Source organism: Gekko japonicus, unplaced genomic scaffold, assembly GCF_001447785.1.
Source record: "Gekko japonicus isolate JY-2015 unplaced genomic scaffold, Gekko_japonicus_V1.1 scaffold451, whole genome shotgun sequence".
Lineage (NCBI taxonomy): Eukaryota > Metazoa > Chordata > Lepidosauria > Squamata > Gekkonidae > Gekko > Gekko japonicus.
This window is the reverse complement of record NW_015175983.1, coordinates 365,705-393,683: the sequence shown is the minus strand read 5'-3', so window position 1 is coordinate 393,683 and position 27,979 is coordinate 365,705. Positions and strand designations below refer to the sequence as shown.

General features: G+C 49.8%; 1 protein-coding gene across 1 annotated transcript in view; it reads left to right on the top strand.

Annotated features, from left to right (window-relative positions):
* Positions 1 to 27,979, top strand: part of FAM184B (family with sequence similarity 184 member B) — a 98,322-nt gene that overhangs the window by 31,547 nt on the left and 38,796 nt on the right. Inside the window, exons 7-8 of the mRNA XM_015426267.1 lie at positions 23,661 to 23,773; positions 23,888 to 24,041. Of these exons, the coding sequence (XP_015281753.1) occupies positions 23,661 to 23,773; positions 23,888 to 24,041 (267 nt within the window). The remainder of the gene's footprint in view (positions 1 to 23,660; positions 23,774 to 23,887; positions 24,042 to 27,979) is intronic.

Sequence of the window (27,979 nt, the reverse complement as noted above, 5' to 3'; positions counted from 1 at the left end):
GGAATGTATACCGAGCAGAGATGAGTTAATTACTAGAATTATGGAAATAAGAGAGATGGACAAATTAAATATGATAATGTTGGCAAAAGATGAAGACTTGTTTAAAAAAAGATGGAAAAAATTAGATAAATGGTTTGAATCAAACGTTTAGAGAAACTCCGAAAACTGATATGTACTGTGTATGATATAACTTGTATTGTAAAAATTTGAAAATAAATGGTTTAAAAAAACACACATGGAATTCACTGCCACTGGAGGTGGCGGCGGCTACAAGCATGGACGGCTTCAAGAGAGAAGACCAAGTGTTGGACTGGATGAGCCATTGGCCTGATCCAACATTGGCTTCTCTTATGTTCTATGTTCTTAACATAAGAACATAAGAGAGGCCATGTTGGATCAGGCCAATGTCTCATCCAGTCCAACACTCTGTGTCACACAGTGGCCAAAACCCAGGTTCCATCAGGAGGTCCACCAGCTGGACCAGACCTCCAGAAGCCCTCCCACTGTTGCCCCCCAAGCACCAAGAATACAGAACATCACTACCACAGACGAAGTGCTTCATCTTTACCTCATGACTAACATCCACTCATGGACCTCTGCTCCATATGTTTGTCCAGTCCCCTCTTGAAGCTGTCCATGCTTGTAGCTGTCACCCCTTCCTGCAGCAGTGAATTCAACATGTTAATTACTCTCTGGGTGAGGGAGCATTTGTTTTATTTGTTCTAAATGATTACTCTCTTTGGGAAAAGTTTATAGACTTTGGGGGTGAAGTTGAGAAACAGTTCACTTTATATCCTGAAACATTTCCACACATTGCCTGTTCATCTCCATCTGTGTCTTGTCTTAGACAAATATCTATGAAAAATTGATTTCTACTTACCTCACAAATAATTATAACCTTGGTCTAGCAGGTTCCCAAATAAGAGACCTTTTGGGAGCACACAGCTTACACTGGGATGTCAAACATATGTCCCGGGGGCCGGATGAGGCCCCCGGAGGGCTTCCATCAGGCCCACAGTGGAACTGGCCGTCTCCTGCTTCCAGTTCTGCTGCTGCTGCTTCATAGCTTGCTTCGCCAGACTCTCTTGCAGCCATTTCATGTTTTCACCTGGGTCCTAGACTCAGAACTCTGAGCATGAGATTTGTGTGGTGAATGTCAATAAATCAAAAGTAGCTTTGCAGCTTACAGAGCTAATGTTTTAAGCATGTTTTTTATTTTAAGTTAAAAAAACCCCCATCTTTGTGTTTGTGTCCTTTATAAAGTTTGTATCTCCGCTTCCTGGCATTACATTTTATGGCACACATGGCCCGGCCCAACAAGGTCTCATTTATATCAGATCCAGCCCTCATAACAAATGAGTTCGACACCCCTGGCTTACACACTACCAAGCCTTTAATCGAAGCTTGTGTCCCCCCTCTTATTTGATTGTGAGCAACTCAAGTGTAAAAAATCTATAGGAGAGATGCCAGAGTAGGGGGTTGGAGATAGTCTTTTGTCTGGTGGGCAGTTGCCTCAGAGTTTTCCTCCCCCCCTCCCCCCAATAGCTGCCATACACTCCTTTGCCAAGATCTAAATGGGTGAGAGTGAGGAGCTTTCATTGGCCAGGGGCCATGACTCAGTGGAAGAGCCTCTGCTTGGCGTGCAGAAGGTCCCAAGTTCAATCCCTGGCATCTCCAGCTAAAAGGATCAGGTAGGAGATGATAGGGAAGACCTGTGCCTGAGACCCCGGAGAGCCACTGCTGGTCTGAGAAGACAGTGCTGACCTTAATGGACCAAGGGTCTGGTTCAGTCTTGTGTCCAGTGCTTCACCCCCATGGCCTCTGTGTCGCTCGTTCTGCCTTTCAAATGTCCTCCTGAACTGGCTGTTTTTTCTCCTAACCCAGCTTCTGGTTGTGGATCCTTGAGGGAGGGGGGAATGCAGCCCACAGACTCATTTGCACTGCAGAATCAGTGGGCAAGGAAAGAATTAACCATCCCGTCTTTCTCCTGCCAATTCTCCATGGATGAACCCTCCAATTCTTTCTGTTCCCCGCATTCACTTTACAAGAAAAATGCAGAATTAAGCACCCCCAACTAGCTTTCTCCCCCGCCCCCCAGTGATTCTGTAAATCAGTCGGCTGTTTAATCATCCTTGGCTAAAGATGGTCAGAGTACCCCTGCCCCTTGTCAAGTAGCTCTCAAGGAGGCTGCCGGAAGCAGAGAGAGTGACCGGAAGAGAGCTCCTCCCATGCCACCATGTGACCTTCTTGAGCCCTTCCTCTGTTCCGTGTGGTTCTGTGCTGGTTGCCAAATGGATAATGGATCTGAGCACATGAGGCTCTGCCGATCACCAGAGTGATGCATCTTCTGTAGCATCACATCTAGTTAATATTCACCGGCTATTCAGAGCCAACGTTGCAAATTCCATAAAATGGCATGACTAACACACAGTCCTCTGGGAAGTGAAGAAAACAGATTGTTCCTATGTAGCAGCTATTGCATATTACACAGGACTGTGCGTGTTTGCATTATAGAAGAAGAAGAAGAGATTGGATTTATACCCCGCCCTTCACTACCCAAAGGTGTCTCAGAGCGGCTTACAAACTCCTTTCCCTTCCCCTCCCCATAACAGACCCCCTGTGAGGTAGGTGGGGCTGAGAAAGCTCAGACAGAAACTGCTCTTTTTCAAGAATAGCCCTGCCCAAGATCATCCAGCAGGTGCAAGTGGAGGAGTGGGGAATCAAATCCGGTTCTCCCAGATTAGAGTCCCCGCACTTAACCACTACACCAAACTGGCTCTCACACCGAACTGGCTCCATATTATACAGATGAGTGTAGCAAAGGTGGTGGTGGGGAACAGTGCGGTTAATCTGAAATGGTAGATCCCCTGTCGAAAAAGCCATCGCCCTTATGCCACGCAAGCTCTTGTTGATATGCCAAGAAGTTGTGCTTCCTGGTTTAGATCTTGCCTGGGCTATAAGCTCACTAGGTTCAAACAGACAAGTTGAAGATCATGCATCTGTTTTCATCCACCAAATGCAAATTGCTGATGCATTCAAGAAAGGTATGGCCGGGGAGGGATGGATCCTGTCCACCAAAACATTATTTTAAAGTCAGTACTGTGTGTGCGTGTGTTGAAATAGGACTGGGAGACCTAGGTTCGAATCCTCCACCCCATGCCATGGAAGCTTGCTGGGTGACCATGGGACAGTCACACCTTCTCCACTTAACCTACCTTACAGGAGCAGAGGTCCATGAGTGGCTATTAATCACAAGGTGTATAGAAATATTGATTTCTATAGGTTTCATGTCTCCCCTGGAATGCCTATTGCTGAGACCCTGCTGTGTTGCTTCCTGTTGAAGCCAGATGGCTGACCATTTGGTCAGAGAAGCTCTATTGCCATGCCATAAAAACATGCCTTCACACCTCCATGCTGGAAGCTAGGCCAGCATGCCAGAAACTGCACGTAGATCATGGAGAAGTTGGAGTTTGAGGAACATTTGACTGCAGAGGGTGTTCCCCAGACCTAGCCTATCCCCCACCCATTGCTATGACAACCCAAAAGTTGGACACCCCCTTCCTACTCTGATTGGCTGATGGCCACAGCTAGTCATGATTAGATTGGGGTTCTTAATTGTCTGACCCTTGGAGGAGAGCTCAGATTCTTCCTTGCTCTCTCTCTGTTCCTGTTTGGTCTTGGATGGACACTTGAAATGCTGTCTTGCCATGTGGTCTGTGGGAGAACAAAGGATCCCCTTGTGCCTTAGAGCACATGAAGGCAAGGAAGGGATGTTCTTCCTTAAACCCCCTTGGGGGTACCTGGACTATCCCAATGGACAATACTGACTCTTGGATGGCTACCCTGAAGTTGGTAAATATGCTTTCTTACTGTTTAGTTAAGGCAAAACTTGCCTAGGTTTGTTACTTTGAATCCTGATAGTCTAATTGCTAAGTCTGTGCTGAATAAACTTATCTTGGTTTTCTAACTTGTCTGGATTGTGGTAACTGGACTCCAAGCCTTTTCCTGTAGCCTGCTGCTCGCCAAATTATGCTACCTTGGTAAGATTAACTGTACAGCTCTAGATTGAGTTGCTAATGTGTAAAACCCACATGCCAACTGAGATTCTGGGGATCTCTAATCTCAGGTTGGTGAGGGAGTAAGTTTAGAGATTCCTGGTGGCTATAGTGCTCTGAAATCCAGAGGGCCTACCTTTCTGGGTTCTTGGGTAAGGTATTGTACCAGTGTAGAGTTCTCCCCCTCATCCAGGAATGGCCTGGGGGGCAGAATCTATATACAAGGTATAGATGGAACACTCTGTCTGGGACAGGGTGATACTTGGGGGCAACAGTGGGAGGACTTCTGGAGTTCTGGCCCCACTGGCAGACCTCCTGATGGGACCTGGGTTTTGGCCACTGTATGATACAGAGTGTTGGAGTGGATGGGCTGCTGGCCTGATCCAACATGGCTTCTCTTGTGTTCTTATGATTGTTGTGAGGATAAAATGGAGGAAAGGAGAAACAATGTAAGCCATTTTAAGTAGATAGATAGATGAGAGAGAGAGAGAGAGAGAGAGAGAGGGAGGGAGGGAGGGAGGGAGGGAGGGAGGAAGGAAGGAAGGAAGGAAGGAAGGAAGGAAGGAAGGAAGGAAGGAAGGAAGGAAAGAAAGAAAGAAAGAAAGAAAGAAAGAAAGAAAGAAAACATCAGAAGAGCCCTGCTGGATCAGCCCAGTGGTCCATCTAGCCCAGCATCCTGTCTCACACAGTGGCCAACCAGTCCTACTCTTTCACACAGTGGCCAAAAATACCAGGTGCCATCAGGAGGTCCAGCAGTGGGGCCAGGACACTAGAGGCCCTCCCACTGTTGGTGGATGGCCAACAACAGGGCATAGAGGCCGAGGCCTTCCCCTGAAGTTGCCTCCCGGCTCTGGGATTCAGAGCTTGTCTGCTTCTGAGTGTGGAGGTTCATGATTTCCGGCTGAAACTATACATTTCGTTTCATGAGCATTTTGAAATGTCTCTCTTCCCCCCCCCCCCCCTTTTTGTGAATGCAGCCGGTGTGGCTGCTTTTTCAAAGCGTGGGTGAAAACAGCTTGGGCAGGGGGAGCAAACAGCCCTAATGTCCAATGGCTACATTTGAAAAATGATCTCGGTGTTCTTGCACTGTGTAATTCTGCCCACACACATCCTGTTACCTGGCTGCTTTGCCCAGAAGAACAGGTGAATCACTGTGTTATCTAATAGCCCGGGGACATTTAGGATGATGTCCATCAGCGTTATGTTCTCCATGATGTGTAGATTCCCCCCCCCCCCAAAAAAAGTATTGTTTTTCTGTTGCTGACTTAGGTTTTAAGGCTAGAGGATTTCATCAGACAAAAGCGAGACATCGCCAAATATGCAGAATTTTTTAACTATCTCGCCAGGAAACCCTGTGAGAGGCAGCAGGAGGTAAAGTGCATGTGCTGCCAGCCTCTCAAAGGCCAGCGCTGCTGTTTCTGACTTGGGTCTTCATTTAAACATTCCCATTTTACAGTCTTCTCTAAATGGACCCAGTCAACACGAGCATTTAAAATAGCATTTCCTCAGTCAGCTCATCTGAACGTCTCATGTCAGGATTCCAGATGGTTGAAACCCTCTCTGTTCTTGGGTTAACCTAATTATGGGCAAGATCTTAGAGAAAGACCAGCCACGTTCACCCCCTCCCCCTCCTGCACATCTAAATTTATGGCCATAAAGGAGTTTCCAGTGGGTGGATCGGTGATGGTGGTCACTCTCCTCGATGTCTGAGGAGGTGACTAGCACACCCTCGGCTTGAAGGGGTGCCAGGGGGCTTTTGAGGGTTAGCCTCTTCGACGGCTAGATGCCGGAGAATAGAGGCTTCCCTCCGCCCTGAAGGTCCAGCCGGCTGGGTGACCCTAGGGTACAAGCCAATCTAACTGGGACAAGCGCAGGAGATCGAGCGAAATAGCATATGAAGAGAGCGGGGTCAAGTTATGACCAACAATGAACGTGAGTTCGACATAAACAGATTATTTTACTAAAACGGAGTAACCCCCCTCCGTGGGAAAAGTGGTGCGTAAGGAGGGACGCCTTCTAAGCACGTGAATGGACTAACGTAGCGAAGGGGGAAGCAAACAGCGAATTCTTTTCTGAGAAACTTACTTGAGTACCAATAGTGGAGCGACGAGTCTTTCGGGTCCTGACATAGCAGTTTGGAAGTGTAAACAAAGTGAAATATGGCGGCTTCCTGAGGAAAGTTAAAACCGAAACCAGGCAGTCAGAGCCCAAGACCGGATGAGGGACTCTGGGAGAGATCATCGCTCCAGCAACAGGTATTTCAGCGGATGAAATAGTAAAAGACATGGAGGCTGCTTATAGGGCATACTCCAATTATATTAGGAGAAATGACCTGCCTGGAGAGATTGTGGTGAGATTTGCAAGAAGGCAGACCAGAGATGCGGTATTAAAGGCAATTTCGGCAAACCCACTGAAAATTGGGAACATTGGGACTTTAAAGGATATTCCATTTGAAATCCATCAAAAGAGGAAAGGTTACAAGGAACTGATCTCATTTCTCCAAACTAATGGAATTCAGTACAGGTGGGTGATTCCTGAATGTGTAATTTTTAAAGTCAACGGCAAAAGAGAGAAGATTGACTCCGTCTTTAAAGCTAAGGAATTTTTGAGACGTCAGCTCGGGCCGGAAGAAGAACGTAAAGATGAAGAATCCAAGTCAAGTGACTCTGTTACTTCGGGAACGGACGAGGACTCTGTGGGGGAAGCGGGAGCGGGAGCAATGAAAATTGTATATGATTTTAGGGATAGAAAACCGAAGTAGGGCAGAAGGACTTTGTAAATTGCTCTTTGAAGTAAAGAAGATGCTCAAGAAGTACTCTTACAAAGATTAACTTACTAATGTAGAAGATACGTTAAACACGAACCTCACAAGTATATTGTATCACTAACACTTGTTTTACTAACATTTATATTAACATGGAAAGGATCTCCTACTCTTGGGTTTTTAGTTAGTGTGGGTATCTTTCCTTTATCCTTAGATGTAGTCCCCCCTTCCTATATTTTTCATTGTAGTTAAATAGTCTATGAAAAATAATAAAAATACCCCTTTGGGGGTTTCAAAAAAAAAAATGGCCATAATAAAATCCTTGTTCTTTATTCATCCAGGACAGAACAGAAGTACACGTGCACTGCACAGGGTTTCTTCATCCCCTGTTCTGCTTTACTGTCTCAGTGGGACCCAATTCGTCTATCTATGATACAGTTTTTAAGCGAGTTAAGGCAGTGGTTTCAAAACCCTGCAGCAGAATGTTGCATGATGCCTCCCGAAAGATTAAAGTGTTCCCTAAGAGATAATGCCATCCTATTGGGTTCTTTCATCATTCTGTGTGAAAGCAGAAAGTCCCGCCATATACCACTGAGTCCCTACTCTTCTGTAGTTTTATGGGAAATTACATCATCCTGAGGGAAGGAATAAGAAGGTTCCCCCAGAAGAAGAAGAAGAGGAGGAGGAGGAGATTGGATTTATACCCCGCCCTTCACTACCCAAGGGAGTCTCAGAGCGGCTTACGATCTCCTTTCCCTTCCCCTCCCCACAACAGACCCCTGTGAGGTCGGTGGGGCTGAGAGAGTTCTTGACAGAAACTGCTCTTTTTCAAGGACAGCTCTTATCAGAACTACGGCTTGCCCAAGGTCATCCAGCCAGGTGCAAGTGGAGGAGTGGGGAATTAAACCCGGTTCTCCCAGATTAGAGTCCGTGCACTTAACCACTGGACCAAACTGGCTACACCAAAAGGGTGACTTTAGCCCTTTCCTCATGGACTTCCAGCTGGGGGGGAGGGGGAATTGTGCCCCTGGTCCTTCCCCTTCCCTCCCTGCATTGACTGAACCAATGTCTGTGTGTGTACCTAGTCCTGGAAAATGCAGCATCCTCAGTTGCACAGAGGAAGCCGAGCTGTGTATGCATGCATGAAGGGTGGGGGTGGGGACAGAGGCGGAAGGGTGTGTGTTCCCTCCCTGTATTAATTGAACCCTGATGGAAGGTGGTGTGAAAAGGAGCTTTTTATCTTGTGTCATATAATAGTGATATAGATATTGAACAGGAATTGATTGCAACAAATGTGAGTAAAAGACATTTCTTCTTTTTGCCATTTAACTTTGACAGTGACCAGAGATAGATGTTATGGATCACAGAATCACAGAGTGGGAAGGGACCTCCAGGGTCATCTAGTCCAACCCCCTGCACAATGCAGGAAATTCATAAATACCTCCCCCTCCACACCCCTGGTGACCCCTGTTCCACACCCAGAAGATGACAAAAAACCTCCAGGATCTCCAGCCAAAGTGGCCTGGAGAAAAATTGTTTCCTGACCCCAACGTGGATCTTTATTTATTTATTTATTACACTTCTACCCCGCCCTCCCCGCAAGCGGGCTCAGGGCGGCTCACAACAGGGCACCATGTGCCAGCACATAAAAACAGGATAAGACAGTCACGTAAACCAATAAAATATACAGTAATTTCAGTCTATCAATTAAATAAGATGGTATCACCAAGATGTTACATAACACTGTTAGTCCTTCACTAGAGGACGATAATGTCCCGTAGGTGTTATTCGTTCCCATCCAGCGAAACCGATCCACAGCGATGCCGTAATTTGATCTTCATAGGGCTGTCCCCTTACCCCGTTGTTACCAATACAATTGGTGGTGGGGATAGTGGTAGTGGCGGCTCCTAATCAAAGGCCTGGTGGAAGAGCTCTGTCTTGCAGGCCCTGCGGAACTGTAAGAGGTCCCGCAGGGCCCTGATCTCCTCCGGGAGCTTGTTCCACCGGGTAGGAGCTGCCACTGAGAAGGACCTGGCCCTAGTTACAGCAAGCCTGGCCTCCCTAGGGCCTGGGATCGCAAGACGATGTTGAGTCCCGGACCGAAGTGCTCTTTGGGGTACATGTGGGGAAAGGCGGTCCCTCAGGTATGTCAGACCCTGGCCATATAGGGCTTTAAAGGTAAGAACCAGCACTTTGAAGCGAATCCGGTATGCTATTGGCAGCCAGTGCAGTGCTTTCAGCACAGGCTGGATGTGCTCCCATCTAGGGAGGCCCATCAGCATCCTGGCCGCAGCATCTTGTTAATCACCGTCACCACCCAAGGTCAAATGTCAAACAGCATCCCTGGAAACAGGGACTTGCATCTGGTTGCCTTCTCTGACTCAGGAGTAACCCCTGAGAACACGGCAGCCAAGGCTGAGACCTGGTGGTCTGTTCTGTCAGTGGGCAGGAGGGGTGACCCCTGTGCTTAGTTCTTGTGGCCCTCTTTTGCACGCCCAGGGAAATGCTGATCGCCACATTGGGGTCAGGAAGCAATCCTGGAGGGTTTTTTGTCATCTTCTGGGCATGGAACAGTGGTCACTGCCTGTATGGAGGGGGAGGTATTTGTGAATTTCCTGCCTTGTGCAGGGAGTTGGACTAGATGACCCTGGAGGTCCCTTCCAACTCTATGATTCTATGATGACAGAGGGATTTATATACTGAGTCAGACCTCGGTTCCATCCCATCTTAGCTCAGTTTGTTTACTCTCCTTGGCATCAGAGCCAGTGGGTCATTGCGGTCACTAATTGTGAACAAGCAGGGCTATTTTTGGGCAGGAACGCACAGGAACGGAGTTCCGGCTGGTTTCAGAGTTGGCCACACCCACTACAGCCAAAACCCCTGCGTGCCTGGCTACAGAGGGAAGGCCTGGAGAGGGGACCCCCCCCGGTGACTCTGAGGTGAGTGGGCCGGGAGGGGCTGGAAGGATCTGGGAGGCATTTAAATCCCTCCCCGTGCCTTCCCTGGCCTGTCCAAGGGCCGGCTTGCCCGGGTTCCCCACAGCCACGAGGCGCCCGGACAAACCAAGGGCAGGCATGGGGGTGTGGCCTAATATACTAATGAGCCATGCTGTCAGGGGTGTGGCCTAATATGCTAATGTGTTTCTGCTGTTGGGTGTGGCCTATCATGCTAATGAGTTCCGGCTGGGCTTTTTCTACAAAACAAATCCTGCGAGCAAGTGTATAAAACCCGTTATTGAAGAAGGTCTTGGGAGAAGCAAAGTTTGCATTCTTGGCGTCTCTGTCCACAGAAAGCCAGAAAAAGTGGAGCTGTGACCTTGGGGCGGGGAATAGCACGAGCAATAGGAAATTCCCTGGAGGGTGGTTTTTAGGTGGGCGAGAATATTCACGACTGGGAGGCCACCACCGACCATATGGGGAAAGCTGCATTTCGCTGACGGTGGGATCCCCAGCTGAGAACACCAAAATGGAGCAGGCATTAGTTTCTGCCTGGCAGATGAAGCGGTGTGCTGTCACTAATGCCGCTCTAACTCGGGCACGAAGTCAGACTAAAAATAACTTCCCCCGGCCACATAATGCACATTCGGGGCTGGCCTAACACCAAGAGCAGGCTACAAAGAACGGATGGAAATGATATAATTAAAGCTTTATACTTTATTGCTTGCATAGCCTTTATCGTCTGCCCGGGAGAGATGTATTGAGCAAATACCTTGATGGTAGTTTGAAATTCCTCATGAAGAAAATGCTGTCTTAAGAGACAGATGAGGAAATATTGTTAAGAAAAGAACACACACTGCTCAGAAGAAGTGTCTACAACGAAACGGAACACAATTACGGAAACTTTCGTTAACAACTAAAGGAGTATGAAGATAGGATTGCATCGTCTATGACGATTTGCTTTATTGTTATTGTCACTTGTAATTTTTTTTCACATAGAGTACACTTTATAATTTCTTTAGCACAATTCTTCCAGTTTCCTTTGGTCTCTCATACTCATGACTGGTTTCCATCTGTATAATTTGGACAGAATCCAGAGTATGACCCTGCTGGAGCAAGAGATGGGGGGGGGGTCTGGGGCCCAGCCCAGGCCCCACAAAAAAATCCTTAATTTTTTGTGCCGCGGTGTGTGTCTGTGCCATTGCCCTCACCGAGCCTGCCTGCTGGAGTCCAACCCCTGCCCTCCCCCCGTGACCCTCCCCCCGCCCTCCATTCCTATGCAGCTGGACGGGGCGCGGGAAAGAAGCAAAGCTGTGCGTGGAGCTGGATGAAAGCCCCTGCTTTTGCTGCCAGCTTGGGACTCTGTGGGTGGGGTTGCCCAAGCAACTGACAGAAAACAAAGGACCGATGGGCTGCCCTTGGCTTGATGGGCTGGATGGGTCCCCCTGGGGTCCATGGCTCCGGTCACCCCCCTTCCTCCTTTCCCCAAACCAAAGAGCCCATCCAAGCATTCTTCCATCTCACTGGAGCAGGTGGTGCTTCAGAAGAGTCCAGGAGCCATCACATTAGTGTCTGCAGGGGGCACCCATTCAGAAATAGGATGTGCCGCTTGTAAACTCCCAGTATTTTGTCATGGACCACAACTCACCTGTCTTCCGTTTTGTGAACTGGCTGCACCCTCTGTGGCAACCATGTTGTGGTGGCGCCTGTAATGTATTGAAATGATTACATGAATCACCTCATAGGACTCCCATGTTAAGCTTCGAGCCAGACCAGGGCTCCTCTGAGCGAACTTCCTATTGGTCGCTTCGTAACAGCGACCAATCAGAACGATACCATTCCCTAGGAGGGAAAGACTCCCATTGGTCTTTATTCGAGCAATCTCATTGGTTGTTATTTGTAAATAGGCGTGGCTACATTAGCCCGGTTATGTTTAAAAGGAGCATAAGCTCCCACTGTTTTCTGTTCTGGTTTCTTACTGAGTTAGTGCTTGTTCGTTACTTCAAATAAAGCTGAATCACTTGCTGAATCACTCTACGAGTCCTTTGTTAGCGCGATCTAACAATTGGCGACGAAGGTGGGATGTTAGAGCAGGTAGGCAGCCCTGCGGACATCCACACTTCGGACTCGGAAGAAAGCGAGCAGAGCACAGCAGCCGATCCGGCGGAGGCGCCACCAGCTCCGGTGCCCAAGTCTCCCCCGATGGCTGGAAGCCAGAAGTTCGAGTGCTTCGAACCCTCCTCAGAAGACTGGGACTCCTACCTGTCCAGGTTCGAGTTCCATCTGGAGACCCACGACATCACCGATGAGGCGAAGAAACGAGCATGCCTCCTGAGTTCCTGCGGGAAGGGGACCTTCGACATAGCCAGGTCGTTGGTGGCCCCAACTGATATAAAGACTGTCACCTACGCTGACATCACGGAGAAGCTTAAGGCTCACTATTCTCCACAACCGTCGGAGATCGCCTGCCGGCACGCTTTTTACAAGCGGAACCAGGCCGGAGGCGAGACCATCGCAGATTTCGTGGCGGCCCTTCGCAAAGCCGCACGGCCATGTAATTTCCACAACGTGGAGGAAGCCCTCAGAGACCGTCTCGTCTGCGGTCTCAAAGATGAAAGGCTGCAACAGAGGCTGTTCGCCCGCACCACCCTGACCTGGGCAGTGGCCTACGAAGAGGCCGTGGCCGCGGAAGCAGCGGAGAAGTCCACGAAGGAGGTCCGCCAGCGGGTGGCAGAGCCCAGTATACACGCTCAACGAGACAGCGAGGGCGAAGACGCGGATGATGACGTCAACGCGGTTCGAGGCAAGCGGACCCCAGCGAAGACTACCAACGTCAAGCCTTGCTCCGGTTGTGGCGGGAAGCACCAGCGCGGCTCCTGTTGGGCTCGTGATGTCGACTGCAGAGCGTGTGGGCGGCGTGGTCATCTGGCCAGAGTCTGCAGATCAGCGAAGAAGGATCCCTCAACTAACAACCGGTCAGCGCAGAGGGGCACTCCAGTCAGCACCCAAGGCAAGACCCGTTCCTCAGCATCGGAAGCAAGCTGCCAGTTGACGGCGACCTTGTCGAGCGCATCGGCCGTAAATCGCACCAGCAGCCAGGGCAAGATCACCGTGACTCCACTCCTCGACGGCCGACCCTGTACAATGGAGGTGGACTCAGGATCGTCCGTGACGGTGATTTCTGCCGCGTCCTGGCGCCAGTTGTTCCCGAACCGAAGCCGGCGGCGGCTCCAGCCTGCGGGAACCAGAGTGTCCGACTTCCAGGGCAACCGAATTCCCTTGGCCGGACGGGACTCTGTTACTGTTGAGTATAAGGGGAAATGTGTTAAACTGTCATTCCTGATTGCAGAGGGAGACCGGGTTAACCTGCTAGGGTTAGATTGGTTTGAGCCATTGGGCATCGGTATTTCTGGGATTAACAGGATGTCTGAAAATAAATGGGGCATGCTGTACGACCTGTTCCCTGATGTATTTGCCGAAGGGTTGGGAAGGTACAAGGGCCCCCCGGTTGCGTTTGACTTAGATCCGTCAGTCAAACCTATTAGGTTGAAGTATCGGAAAGTACCTGTGTCTCTCAAACATAAGGTGGAAAAAGAGATTGACAAACTAGTTGAGCAAGGGGTTTTAGAGCCAGTACCATACAGCAAATGGGAGACCCCGATCGTAACCCCTGTCAAATCAGATGGGTCCATACGACTATGCGCCGATTACAAATGTACGATTAACAAGGCGCTGCAGCAACATTCGTACCCGGTCCCGGTAATAAGCCACATTTTGGCTTCCCTGGGGGGTGGCAAGATTTTCGCCAAATTTGACCTGGCCCAGGCATACCAGCAGTTGCCTGTCACCCCGGAGGCTGCCGAGGCCCAAACAATTGTAACCCACCAAGGGGCTTTTAAAGTGAACAGGCTGCAATTCGGGGTCAACGTAGCACCTGGGATTTTTCAGGGCCTCATGGAACGTCTACTAAGGGGGGTACCTGGCACAGTGCCCTATTTTGACGACGTGCTGATTGCGGGCGGGTCTGAACAGGAACTACTGGACCGGGTTAAAGAGGTCCTCAGGCGTTTTCAAAATGCCGGCCTCAGAGTTAAGCGCTCAAAATGCACGCTCGGGGTGGAAAGTGTGGACTTCCTGGGGTTTCGCATTGACGCAGAGGGAGTCCACCCCACGGATGAGAAGGTATCTGCAATCCAAAACGCCCCCAGGCCGGTGAGTAAGAAGGAGCTCCAATCCTTTTTAGGACTCCTGAATTTTTATCATGCGTTTTTACCGCATAAGGCATCAGTGGCGGCCCCTTTGCACGCGCTTTTGCACAAGGAGGCAAAATGGAAGTGGGGGCAGGCCGAGGAAAAGGCTTTTGTGGGAGTCAAGGAGCTGCTGACATCTAATGCCGTACTCACGCATTATGATGAACACAAGCTCCTGGTGTTAGCTGCTGACGCTTCACCGTTTGGAGTAGGCGCAGTTTTAAGCCATCTGATGCCTGATGGGAGCGAAGCGCCTATCGCTTTTTATTCTAGATCACTATCTGCGGCAGAGCGGAACTATGCCCAGATAGACAAGGAGGGTCTGGCGTTGGTAGCGGCTGTCAAAAAGTTCCATGATTTTATTTTTGGCAGACGATTTTTGCTGGTCACTGACCACAAGCCGCTACTGGGGATTTTTGCGCCCGATAAGCAATTGCCAAACATCATGTCCCCACGCATGCTTAGATGGGCGATATTTTTGCAGGCTTATGATTTTGACTTAGAGCACCGGCCTGGGAAAGCGATTGGGCATGCGGATGCCCTCAGCCGGTGCCCGGTGCCGGACATTGGCGCAGACCCTGCCCCCGCCTGTGAGGTCTTGGCAATTGAGGAGCTTCCTCGACCCCCGGTATCATCCAGGGACATTGCAGCACACACGGCCAAGGATAGCGTGCTGTCCCGAGTATTAAACTGGGTTTGGAGGGGGTGGCCGGTTGGAAGCGTTGAACCGGAGTTCGGCCCTTACAAAAGCCGTCAAAATGAACTATCCATTTCTAAGGGCTGTGTATTATGGGGGAACAGGGTGGTGGTTCCTGACAAACTCAGGACGAGAGTGTTAGAGTCGCTGCACGAGGGTCACCCCGGTATGGTACACACCAAAGCGTTGGCCAGAGGGTATGTCTGGTGGCCGGGGCTGGACAAAGAGATCGAAGAATGGGTACGAGGGTGTCCCAAATGCCAGCAAGTCAGACCCGATCCCCCACAAGCTACACCCCAAGGCTGGGAGTCATCTGGTAAACCCTGGGCCAGATTGCATATAGATTTTGCTGGCCCTCTCCAAGGGCAAATGTTCCTAATTGTGGTGGACGCTATGTCCAAATGGCTGGAGGTCGTGCATATGAAATCGACCACATCACTTGCTGTGATCCATGCGCTCCGCCGACTTTTTGCCACCCACGGGTTGCCTGACGTCATCGTCAGTGACAACGGGCCTCAATTTGTGTCTGAGGAATTTAGGCTCTTCCTCACGAGTAATGGCATACGCCAAATGACTTCGGCCCCTTTCCATCCGGCATCTAATGGCCAAGCCGAACGGATGGTCAGGACGGCCAAAGAGGCCCTGGGTAAAATGGACGAAGGGGACTGGAGCCAGAGGCTGGGCTCCTTTCTTTTGCTGCAGCACACCACCCCCTGTAGTGCTACAGGCCGTAGTCCGGCCGAATTGTTAATGGGGCGGAGACTCACGACCCGTTTGAACCGAATGCACCCAGACCTCACAGAAGATCAGTCCGAGCGTACCACTGCGCAACCGAAGGTGCGCATGTTTGAAAAAGGGGACAAGGTTTTCGCACGAAATTATGCAAACGGGCACTTGTGGCTTCCTGGGGTTATATCCGACTCTGTGGGTACTCGAATGTATGTGGTGCAGTTAGCTGACGGTCGAATATGGCGGCGCCACATAGATCAGTTAAGGAGACGTTGGGCTAGGGACAGCGCTGACTCTCCGACGGCTGAATCCCCTGATGTCGAGTGGACTCCCCCAGAGCAGGCGGTGAGTACCGAAAGGCCCGGTACTGTCCCCGAGTCAGGGCAGAACCCTGTGTGCGGGGCTGAAACCCCAGTCGAGTTTGTGCCTGATCCAGGCTGTAGTGAACCCCACTCTGACCCACAACCTTGTCTGCCCATGGAGCCTGCACCGCTCCGCAGGTCCCAGCGTTCGCGGCAAATGCCGACTTATCTGAAGGACTATGAGTGTAAATACTGTTGGAATAACTGATGTACAAAGGTTGATTGCATGTTTGTAAATAATAAAACAATTGGGATGATGGCTTAACTTAGGGGGGAGGAATTGTAATGTATTGAAATGATTACATGAATCACCTCATAGGACTCCCGTGTTAAGCTTCGAGCCAGACCAGGGCTCCTCTGAGCGAACTTCCTATTGGTCGCTTCGTAACAGCGACCAATCAGAACGGTACCATTCCCTAGGAGGGAAAGACTCCCATTGGTCTTTATTCTAGCAATCTCATTGGTTGTTATTTGTAAATAGGCGTGGCTACATTAGCCCGGTTATGTTTAAAAGGAGCATAAGCTCCCACTGTTTTCTGTTCTGGTTTCTTACTGAGTTAGTGCTTGTTCGTTACTTCAAATAAAGCTGAATCACTTGCTGAATCACTCTACGAGTCCTTTGTTAGCGCGATCTAACAGCGCCCACTTGGTCTTCTCAAAATAACACAAGTGTCCCTGTGTTTTAACCAGGTTAGGGACTCCTGGGTTGGAAGGAGGGTTGCCAAGCCCCTCCTTGCAATGGGCGGGGGAGGGGGGATTTACCAGAAACAACACGGAGGCCCATCTGATGTACAGGAACATTTCTACACCACTGCCCACATGACCCAGAAGTGACATCATCAGTTCTGGGATGTCGGGGCGACGCTCTGGTATTTGGGCAAAAACTCTATGGTGATTTTGGCTTCTGGCACAGAGTTTTTGCCCACATACCAGAGTGTCGCCCCTCTTTTGGATGGATCTCCCTCTTTTTCGGGATAAGTTTGCCCCCTGTTGTCCAGCTGGGTCGGGGGGGGGGGGGGGGGGGGCTGGCAGTGGGGGACCCTTGCCTCCACTGGGTGTGGGTGTGTCTGGCAATCCTAGTTGGAAGCTGTAGCAATCTATGCCAGACCTTTGTGGATTTCTTATTCTTGCAAGGTTAGGGAAAGGGAAAATCTCCCCCTACCCCACATCTGTTTGCCATTGATTTACTGCCTAAGTATTTCCTTCAAGGCACATAAACCTTTTGCATGTAGGAAAAGGAGAGAGAGAGAGAGAGAGAGAGAGAGAGAGAGGGGGGGGGGGAGATCAGGTTGTCTAAATGTTGCCTTTAGGACCTGACTTTTATGGCATTTCGGCATATGCTTGAGTGCTTCTTTTGGGATTGGAAGATGTCACCCAGTCATTTGCAGCAATAAAGAGGCCCATTTGTGCTAGAAAGTGGAAGAGTTCCAATGATTTGTGAGCTCATTCTGGGGTTGCTGTGCTTGTCCCATAAAATGAGAGGAATCCATTAGACAGAGGCCTACATTTACTCTGGCCCATAAGCACATTTAGGAAATAAAGCAGCAGCAGTATTGTGAGCGCCACATGCCAAAATCTTCCTGTAAACTGTAAAAAGCATGCATGTGCTGCACAGATTACCTTGCTTAATTGGAAAAAAAGATCACATTTAAACCACACTTTTTTTTCCAATTTTACTCCACCAAAAAGCAAATGAAATATGTTGCTTTTCCCCCATTCAACTTTGCCTGTGTCCAAAGAATGCCACATGTATCATGCAAATATTGTAATTTTTGCAGCTGAATTATAAAAGTTCCTTTATTATATGAAGTTGCCTTGCATCGTATCAAACTGCTGATTTATCAAAGACGATACTGTCTACTCAGGTGAGCAGTGGCTCTCCAGGGTCGCAGGCAGATGTCTCTTATATCATATTACAACAAATTTAGAGTCCAATGGCACCTCTAAGAGCAACAAAGGTTTCTTCAAGGTTTGAGCTTTCGTGTGCATGCACACTTTTTCAAATACTTTGGAATAGAAGTTCAAACTTATAGATAGAGGCAGATTAACGTGTAACATGACGAAGATGTTTTAAGATATGCAAAGACAAAACTTAAATAGCAAGCTAAGGTTATAAAGTCAACAGTTGTTTTGATTTAATTAAGGGGGGAGAGGACAGCAAAGCAACAAAAGGTAAAGGTTTCCCTTGCTCGAAAGCCAGTCGAGTCCAACTCTAGGGTTACGGTGCTCATCTCCGTTTCAAAGCCGAAGAGCCAGCGCTGTCTGAAGACGTTTCCGTGGTCATGTGGCCGGCATGACTAAACACCAAGGCGCACGGAACGCTGTTACCTTCCCACCGAAGTGGTCCCTATTTATCTACTTGCAATTTCTTGCTTTCGAACTGCTAGGTTGGCAGGAGCTGGAACTAGAGACGGGAGCTCACTCCGTCATGCGGCACCCGGGTCTCGAACTGCTGAACTACCGACCTTCCACAGCCTGCAGTTCAGCGTCTTAACCACTTGAGCCACCGCAGCTCAAAATACAAAATAGGGTATAAATATGTAAAGGCGGAGCTTTTTTGGGAATAAGAGGCGCTGGAACTCTCAAGCAAGAAATGAAGTTTTCAATGCGTATACTGACAACTCATGAACTTTTAAACATTTTAAAATGTGTTCAGTATACAGATTGAAAACTTCATCTCCCTCTTGAGAGGGAATAGGGGATAAATGTGTAAAGGCAGGGCTTCTTTTCTGGAAAAAGAGGTGCCGGAACTCTCAAGAGAGAAATGAAGTTCTTGAGAGGAGGAGAAGCGGCGTGCCACTGTACAGTTCTGTAGTCTGCCTCACAATTCCTTAGCTACAGAGGCCCACTGTGATCTCAGTGGGAAGAAGGTGGCAGAATGGGGTGGTGGTGGTAGAATGACCCTTCTCCAGTTTCTGTTTTGCTGACCAGTCTAGGCGGGGTCAGGCACAGGGCGTCTGGGGAAGCTACCTCGGCTCTGTGCTGGGGAGACCCCACTGCCCCTGCAGCCAGCTGCCCCAGGAGGAGGCACCGGCCAGCCAAGCCCTGAAGCCACCCAGTGGAGCTGCCAGCCAGTTCTTTCTCCCTCCCTCCCTTGGGAGAGCCTAGCAGGACCCGACCCAAAGATACCACACAGTCATCCACTGTAACGCTCATTTGCAACCAGATTGGCTTGTCGACATGGGATGATCCAGTTGCACATGACAGCTGTTGTGCAGTGATAGCGCAACATCCAGTGCTGTCCAGATACAGCCCAACCCATCCTCCATTCTTTGCCCTAATCCCAGAGCCAGCAGATGACTGTTCATCTACTGGCAATTGGCCAGTGGTCCTCTGTTGGCCCACTTTAGCCCACCCCCGGTGTACATTTATTTATTTATTTATATTTATACTAGGGTTGCCAAATTTTTAAAACGTACCGGCGGGGGAGTGTCCTGCTGGTCCGGGAGTTGTCTGAGTATGGGCGCGCGCGCGCGCCGCCAGAGCATCACCGGAAGTGACGTCATACGCTGGGCGGGGCCACGCCATTTGAGGGGAAAATAAAGAGTTTTCCCCTCAAATGGCGTGGCCCCGCCCAGCGTATGACGTCACTTCCGGTGATGCTCTGGCGGCGCGCGCGCGCGCCCATACTCAGACAACTCCCGGACCAGCAGGACACTCCCCCGCCGGGACGGTTTAAAAATTTCGCAACCCTCAATAAAGTGCTCGCTACATCAAAGTAATCAGGTGTCATTTCCTGCAGGAGCGCACAGGAGCGGCGCTCCGGCAGTAAAGAGCCCAGGGGGCGGGCACATGCAACAAGCCCCACCCCCTGCTCCCAGCAGCCCTCAGTCAGAGCAAGAAGCAGCCAGGCAAGTTGCAGAGCTCCCCCCGGCCCCCCAGTCCGAAACAGTCCAGTGGCACCTTTAAGACCAAGTTTTATTCAGGTACAAGCTCTCCCTGCTCTGCGAGGACAGATCTGCACGTTCCCCCCCACACACTAGCTAGCAATCCAGAACAGTCCAGTGGAGCCTTCCGACACACTTCCGGTCATGTCAGGGGGTGTGGCATATGCAAATAAATTATGCTAATCAGTTATGCTAATGAGCTCCTGCACCTCTTTTTCTACGAAATGACCCCTGAAAGTAACCTTAAGATGAATGGCTTGTGTCTGCATTCCTTACGTCTTCAGGACTTAAGATCAGTCCCACTGTCCAGATATTTGCCGGTGAGGCTCAGAGTGGGCCAGTCCGATATTCTGGATTGATGGTAACTATGGTGGCGGCTCCTATTTGAAAGCCTGGCAGAAGAGCTCCGTCTTACAGGCCCTGCGGACCTGTAAGAGGTCCCGCAGGGCCCTGATCTCTCCCGGGAGCTCACTCCACCGGTAAGGAGCTGCCACCGAAAACGCCCTGACATGACATTTCCTTTCTATCCCCCTGTTCCCGCTGGGCAAACAAATGTTTGTGGGGTTTTGACTCAGTACTAAAGCCGAAGAAACGAATATACCTGAGGCAAAAGTGGGTGGACTGGACATCCGACATCCAGGAAGCTGATGTTGGGGGCAGGGGGGAGGAACCACGGACCGCCCCCATCTTCTGTGTGACTCACTCACTGTGTTCCCACTGAATCTGAGCTTACCCCTTGACATTCGCAGGGTGCTGACTCAGTCATTCTTTCCCTGGTAGTTTTATAACCTAATAAGCACAACAGGAGTCCCAGTGGTTGACTTAATTTCTTCATTAATGATTGATTCATGAAGGAGGGCGGGTGCGTGAGTGGGGGATGTGTCTTTTTCTGTTAACTGGGGAAATACGGATCCCGGCCAACGTTTTGGTTCCAAGTTATTCGTTGTAACTTCAGCTCACTTTGTTATTGGGGCTGAGATGAAAGAGCAGCCCCCCCCCTTCCCCAGGGGGTGCATTAACATTAATGCGCTCCAGACCTGCACTCCGAGATTAAAAACCATGAGCAGCCTCCCAGGCTAGCTTGGAAAAGCAAAAAGAACTGAACACTTCAGTGTTTTTCTTTGTGGTGTACTGAGTGGATTTGGGGGCTGCAAACAGCAAAGGGGAGACCTGCCCTGTTCCTCTAGGTATCTTTCTCTTTCTTCACTGTGCTGCATTTGGTCATGGCTTCATTCATTTCCCCGTGCTGCAGGTGGTGGGGAGGGCCGTCAAGTCACAGCTGATTTATGGCAACCCCCCGTAGGGTTTCCATGCAGCTGCCGTGCATAGGCTCTGTCCCAATTTATGTGTGTACAGTGGTGGGTAAGAGACACATGAGGATGCAAAGCATTAGAATTCCGCTCCCACCCTTGAAGCACTGATTCCACCCCCATGTAACCTCTGCACAGTTCTCTTGAGCAAAGGCCTCGTGTGGGACAGGCATGGAAAGCAGCTGGATTAGGTTCTGTCCCCAGAAGGGAAGAGCCGAGGGGGGGGGGTCAAATGTTCAAGTCACAGATTTTCACGGGGGAGGGGGGGGCATGTGTTCCACCTGCAGGATTTTTATCTCCGAGGACTGAGGGAAATCTGTCCAGGGTACTGAGAAAGACTTTATGGGTGCCTTCAGACTTTATGGGTGCCTTTCTGCCGGCATAAACGCAATCAGACTTACCCTCCATCTTGCGGAGCCCTCCGTTGGACGCCCGCTCAGACGCTGCGGGCGTTGGCTTTTTTTTTTTTAAAGGACAGGTTGAGCATGCGCATAGGCAGCCATTCAGAGAATGGCGATTTTTGCGCATGCTCAACCCCCCCATTACATTTAAACTTTAAAGGTAAGCACTTACCTTTAAAGTTTAAAGCCCAACCTGGCCTCCCTGTAGTCCCGGACTCCTCCGGGAAGTTAAAGTAAGGCTTTTTTTTAAAAAAAACAAACGCTCAGGGCGAAGCTTCGCCCGAGCGCATATCGCTTCCTTTAAAAAAAAAATGGCGGGGGAAAGCCGGAAGCCTCAGGCTTCCGACGGAAGTGTCTCTGTAACGGAGGAAAGCGATCAGATGCCGGGGTGCACCGATTACAACTGTTGCACTCTGTTTACCACCACTTGGGACCTAGTGGCAGAGTGCAACGGTTTAAAGGGATTTACAACGGTTAGGGACGGGAGGCAGATGTTCGCCGTGTGAACGCCCGTAAGTACACCGGTTGGAACCGGCACCCTAACCGTTGTAAATCCCCCGTCTGAACGCACCCTATGTGTGAGCAACTTTTTATCTGGTACAGAACAATCCTATCACAGGCTCCTTGATCATTAAACTCTGAGAGAACCAGGAAGAAGAAAGCATTGCCTGAATCCTGTAGAAAAGAATTGGCTGTAACTAACTTAGAGGCATAGTAGTAGAGCCAATTTGGTGTAGTGATTAGGAGCAATGGACTCTAATCTGGGAGAACCGGATCTGATTCCGCACTCCTCCACATGTGCCTGCTGGATGACCTTGGGCAGTCACAAGTTCTTTCAGTGCTGTTCTCTCATAAGCAGTCCTCGAAAGAGCTCTCTCAGCCCCACCCACCTCACAGGGTGTCTGTTGTGGGGAGGGGAAGGGAAAGGAGATTGTAAACCACTCTGAGACTCCTTTGGGTAGTGGAGGGTGGGGTATAAATGCAATCTCTTCCCTCTTCTAGTAAAGTTGGAGTCCAGTGGCAGCTTTAAGACCAACAAATACCTTGAATAAAACTTTGTTGGTCTTAAAGATGCCACTGGATTCAAACGTCGTTCTGCTGCTTCAGACCAACACGGTGACCAACCTGGATCTATCTTAGAGGCATAGTATAAGAGAAAGGTAGAACTATTGTACTCATCATTCCGCTGTGGAGACTGCACCTTAACTGAGAAAATTCTCTCACATTCGTCAAATCATTTCATGTGAATATTTATCTGGATTCCTATTAGGGTTGTCAAGTCAGTCCTGGCTGGGAATTCCTGGAGATTTGGGGATGTAACCTGGAGAGCCATCTCCCTCCAGGGAAACTGATCTCTGCAGTCTGGAGGATCAGGTGTAATTCCAGGAGAACTCCAGGTACCACCTGGGAATTGGCAACTCTAATTCCTATTTCTTTACTGCTTAACAAAGCAGTCGGCGAGTGATTCAGCAAGGACACAACTTTATTCTTCCACTCGAACACAACTCGAACACAGATCAACATCGGATAGCCAGAACAGCGTTCACATTGCAGCTGTCCTGCTTTTAAACATTCCCGGCTGATATTGGCTTATGCCTCTTTGTAAGCCGCCTTGAGCCCGCGTAGCGGGGAGGGCGGGGTATAAATTGAACTTATAAGTAAATAAATAAATAAATAAAATGTAGCCACACCCACTGTACAAATACCAACCAATAAGGTTGTTCGCATAAGGACCAATCACGGATGTTCCCGCCCGGGGAGCTTGCTTGAAGGTGATTGGTTAGGTGCTTCCTGGGCCAGTAACACAATTGGATGTATTTGGATCCTAGCCCAGGACGAAGCTTAACATTACAAGTCAATGAGATGTTTCACATACATCATGCATTCCATGGCAGCTTTGGAATACACCACATTTGCTGATCTAAGGGGTGGGGTTCAGGTTCTTAAATCATAATATCATTGTTTCATACAGCTTAAATAAACCTGTGTGTGTTAGCTAAATTGGTATAATTACTTTGAATAGGCTGTGCATGCAAGCATAAACTGAATGAACGGACGAACGGATGGGCACAGAGTTATTTCATTCAAAGCGGGCTGTATTTATTTTGATTTGTCAAATTGTGTGAGACATGAGAAACTGACAAGCGCATTGGACTGGGAACTCAGGCCATATCTAATCCTCCTAACGGAACCCGATCCAGTTTGCTACAAGTCACCGTAAAGATTTGTCTAAACCGTGGTCGGCCCTTAGCGTTATCTTTGTCTTTAGTCCCAAGATGCATCTGTGCAGCCGAAAAATGTTTCCAGGCAGTATAAAAGCAGAACAAAAAGCAGAGAGCAGTCAGCGGCGCCGTCAAGCACCAGGAATGAAGAGAAACGAAGGTACCCGGGGGGGGGGGGCGCTATTGTTAACTGTCCCTATGACCTTCGTAAACATGTTTGATATTTCTGATAAAGGTTCGATCAAAATATATTTGTACTTTCTCTGTCTCTCAGTGAAATGAATGCTGCCGCTTCTGGGTCAGACTCTGGAAGGGCACTGAAAAGAGAAGACGAGGAGGCTCTCGCCAGCTTCCAAAAGGAGAAAGCGAAAGAAATCCAGGCTTTGCAAGAGGAATGGTCTTCCCAAAAGGCCGAATTGCAAGCTCAGGTACAGTGGCAAGTTCAGTCTTGAGAATGTTGTGACAGCTGCGTCCCTTGGAACAGAATGGTCAGCTTTGCTTTTAAAACGGTAAGCCCGGGTTCAAATCTCCCCCCTTCTGCCGCGGGAGTTTGCTGGGTGACCTTGGGCTGGTCCCACCCGCTCAGCCTGACCTGCCTCCCAGGGTTGCTGCAAGGATAAAACGGAGGAGACGAAAATGATGTCAGCCGCTTTGGGTTGCCCCTGGGGAGAAAGGCAGGAGGTGGGAGTGGGCTGAATAAAAATAAATAAATAAAATCCAGGATCGTGAGCAGCAATGGTACATAGCAGTGGTGAATGGCTTCTTCTGCCGTGGAGACCAGAGTTTGACCCACATATTGTGACACCGTTGCACGCACACACCCCTGAAACTTGGCCCGAGAGAATCTGCCCCAGCAGCCTGACAAGCCCCGCCAAACCCCCTGTTCAAATACCAACCTCAGGGCCAAATTACACAAGATGTTTTTTCATCGGTCACGCCCTGGTTCCCCAGAACATTTCATGGGTATGCACATAACTCCTCACCAGGGCCATTTTGGAAATTAATGCGGGGGAAGCAGGAGTCTTCATTTCCCTCCACGCTGTGACCTCATGCCAAATCGATGCCCCGCTAGGGTAGCCAGCCCACTGGCGAGGGATGATAGGTGGCTGCAGGTTGGGAAGCTCCTGGAAATTCGGGGGTGGAGCCTGAGGAAGACAGGGACCTCAGCGGGGTACCATTCCTCAGAGCCCACCCTCCAAAGCACCCCCTTTCTCCAGGGGAACTGATCTCTGTCGTCTGGAGATGAGCTGTAATTCCGGGGGGTCCCCAGGTCTCGCCTGGAGGCTGGCAACCCAAGGCCAGGAATCAGGACTTCCACCACCTCGGCAACGCTCAGTTCCTGCGGAACGCCTTGAGTAACACAAGCCACAGGGTTGCCAGCTCTGTGTTGGGAAACACCTGGAGATTTGGGGGTGGAGCCTGGGGAGGACGGGGACCTCAGTGGGGAACGGTGCCACAGAGCCCACCCGCCAAAGCATCCACTTTCTCCAGGGGAACTGATCTCTGGAGGTGAGCTGTAATTCCAGGGGATCCCCAGGTCCCCCCTGGAGGCTGGCATCCCTAGGCCCCACAGGTGTTAAAACATGATGTTCCCCACAGGTGCTGTGGGGAAAGCCAGTCAGAGCTGGTGAACCCAGACCCAGCTTGTTGACGTCTCATGTAGCTTGGCCCTGAGCAGTGAGGCTCACTGGTTGACCTTGGGCCTTGTAAGTATTTTGGCTTAATTTACCCTGTAGGATTATCACGGGGATAAAATGGGGTTAGCCCATGTAAGAACATAAAAGCATAAGAGAAGCCAATGTTGGATCAGGCCAAAGGCCCATCCAGTCCAACACTCTGTATCACACAGTGGCCAAAAACACCAGGGGCCATCAGGAGGTCCACCAGCAGGGCCAGAAATCCAGAAGCCCTCCCACTGTTGCCCCACCCAAGCACCAAGAATACAGAACATCCCTTGCCCCAGACCGAGAGTTCCTGTCTATACCTTGTGGCTAATAGCCACAGATGGACCTCTGTTCCATATGCCCTCTTGAAGCCGTCCATGCTTGTAGCCGCCACCACCTCCTGTGGCAGTGAATCCCATGTGTGAATCACTCTTTGGGTGGAGAAAGACTTCCTTTTATCTGTACGTTCCCCTGAGTTGTTTGGACTGTGGGTAGGGTGTCAGTGGACTCGAGAGAAGCCCTTGGGAAGGCCGTATCTCATGAGGATGTGGGAGCTCCCTCCCTCCAGGCAGGAGACCCCATTGACTGACGGGGAGGCGCTTTCAGGATAACTCAGCTCTGTGGCTGAGGGGGGGATTTAAAGACAAGGCTTGTTGGAGGAAGTGCGTTCTTTTAGTCCTTATGGGGCCCCCAGAACTGCCAGCAGATCCTCTAGCATCTCAGATGCACAGACACAGGGGCGGAGACTTAGAATTTGATAAATAAAGCTTGGCTGGCTTTCTAGAGGCAAAAGAAGAGTAGGTTTTTATACCCCGCTTCCCTAAGGAATCTCAAAGCCTCTTACAAATCACATTCCCTACAACCAGGGGTCACTTCCTGCAGGAGCGCACAGGAGTGGAGCTCTGGCAGTAAAGAGCCCAGGGGCGGGCACATGCAACAAACCCCACCCCCTGCTCCCAGCAGCCCTCAGTCAGAGCAAGAAGCAGCCAGGTAAACTGCAGAGCCCCCCCCCCCCCGCGGCGCCCGCTCCAAAACAGTCCGGTGGCACCTTTAAGACCAAGGTTTATTCAGGTACAAGCTTCGTCGAGGACAGACCTGCCCACCCCCCCCCCCCCAATAGCTAGCAATCCAAAAGAGTCCAGTGGAGCCTGAGCGATGGGTGTTGCCTTCTGACACACTTCCGGTGATGTCAGGGGGTGTGGCATATGCAAATAAGTTACACTCATGAGTTATACTAAAGAGCTCTTGCACCATTTTTTCTACAAAATGACCCCCGCCTACAACAGGCACCTTGTGAGGTTTGGTGGTGCTGAAAGAGGACTGAGCAGGCTCGTAGCTAGGATTTTGTGGCTTGTGGGGCAAAAAAAATTCTCATGGGGCTGCCATTTTTCTATCTGTCTCTAAACCACTGTACTTTTAAGTAATAATAAATACAATGATACTACTAATAAATTATTTATTTATTTGGATTAATATCCCGCCCTCCCCGAAGGCTCAGGGCGGCTAACGGGGCATAATGCCGAGTGATAACAATAAAACAGTGTAAAATATTAAAATTATAGAACAGACAATTAAATAGACATCATAAAAACATTTCCGGTGCTCCCCTATTCAGTTCCAGATTTTAAGACCAAGATGGTGTTCTCAATGGCAAATAGCTGGACAACCACAGCAGTGCCTATCACCACTGCCCTGCCGTCCCCTAAAAACGTCCCGTTCCCTCTGATGGTACCCGCCCCAGCGGTAGCAATATGCGGAAATTATATTAAATGCAGCACAAACACCCCGCACAACAGGCACCCTGGACATAAATGAAGCAAAAACACCCTCCACCCTTCCCCTGCCTAAAGCAATGAAATCCCTTACCATTTTCAGAAGGAAATCTTGTGGGGCTGGCCCTTTAAGGACGGGGGTGGAGCCCACAATAGCCCCACTGTAGCTATGGGCCTGATTCTTCTGAGAGAACGGTGACTAGCCCAAGGTCACCTGTGGAGGAGGAGTGGGAAAGCTAACCCCTCTGGTTCTCCAGATTAGAGTCCACCACTCTTAACCACTGCACCACGCTGGGAATGATGGAAAGACGAGCCATTTCTTACAGACGTATATCTCTCCCCGTATCACAAAAACCAGCTTTTCAAGCTACACGGCAGTTTGTTTCTTGAGCCATAAAAATGTGCAGCAGCAACTATCCTGTGATCTGTGCGTGTACGGTACCATCTGTTTACCAGGCAACGCTGCAATGCTTCATGCAGACGCAGTGACTCCTGTTCATAAGTTCTGGATTCCTGTCCAGCAGCTGGGTTTTGCTGACCTAAAATAAGCTGCGGCTCATGTTGAACTAAGACTAGGCCAGACAGCAATAGGTCAACTTGATATGGTAAGAAGACACGAGGCAGTTAAGCACAGGTCCGTAGAAGATGCATCTTGGTAGGACAGGGGTCAGCAGCCTTTTCTGTAATGAGAACTACTTGTGAATAATGCAAAATATCCAGAGCTGCTTCCCCTCTTCCCTCCCTCCCCACCCGAGAAGGTTACCAAGTTTTCTTCTGTGCTGGAAACAGGACCGGGATTAAGAAGGGCACCGGGAATGAAGCTGTCAACTAAGCAGCACGAAGAAGAATTCTGTGAGATAAAAACTTTGTCTAAAACTTGAAGCGGATCTCTTCATGGATTTTCTACGGCATGCACAAGCTACCCTGCAG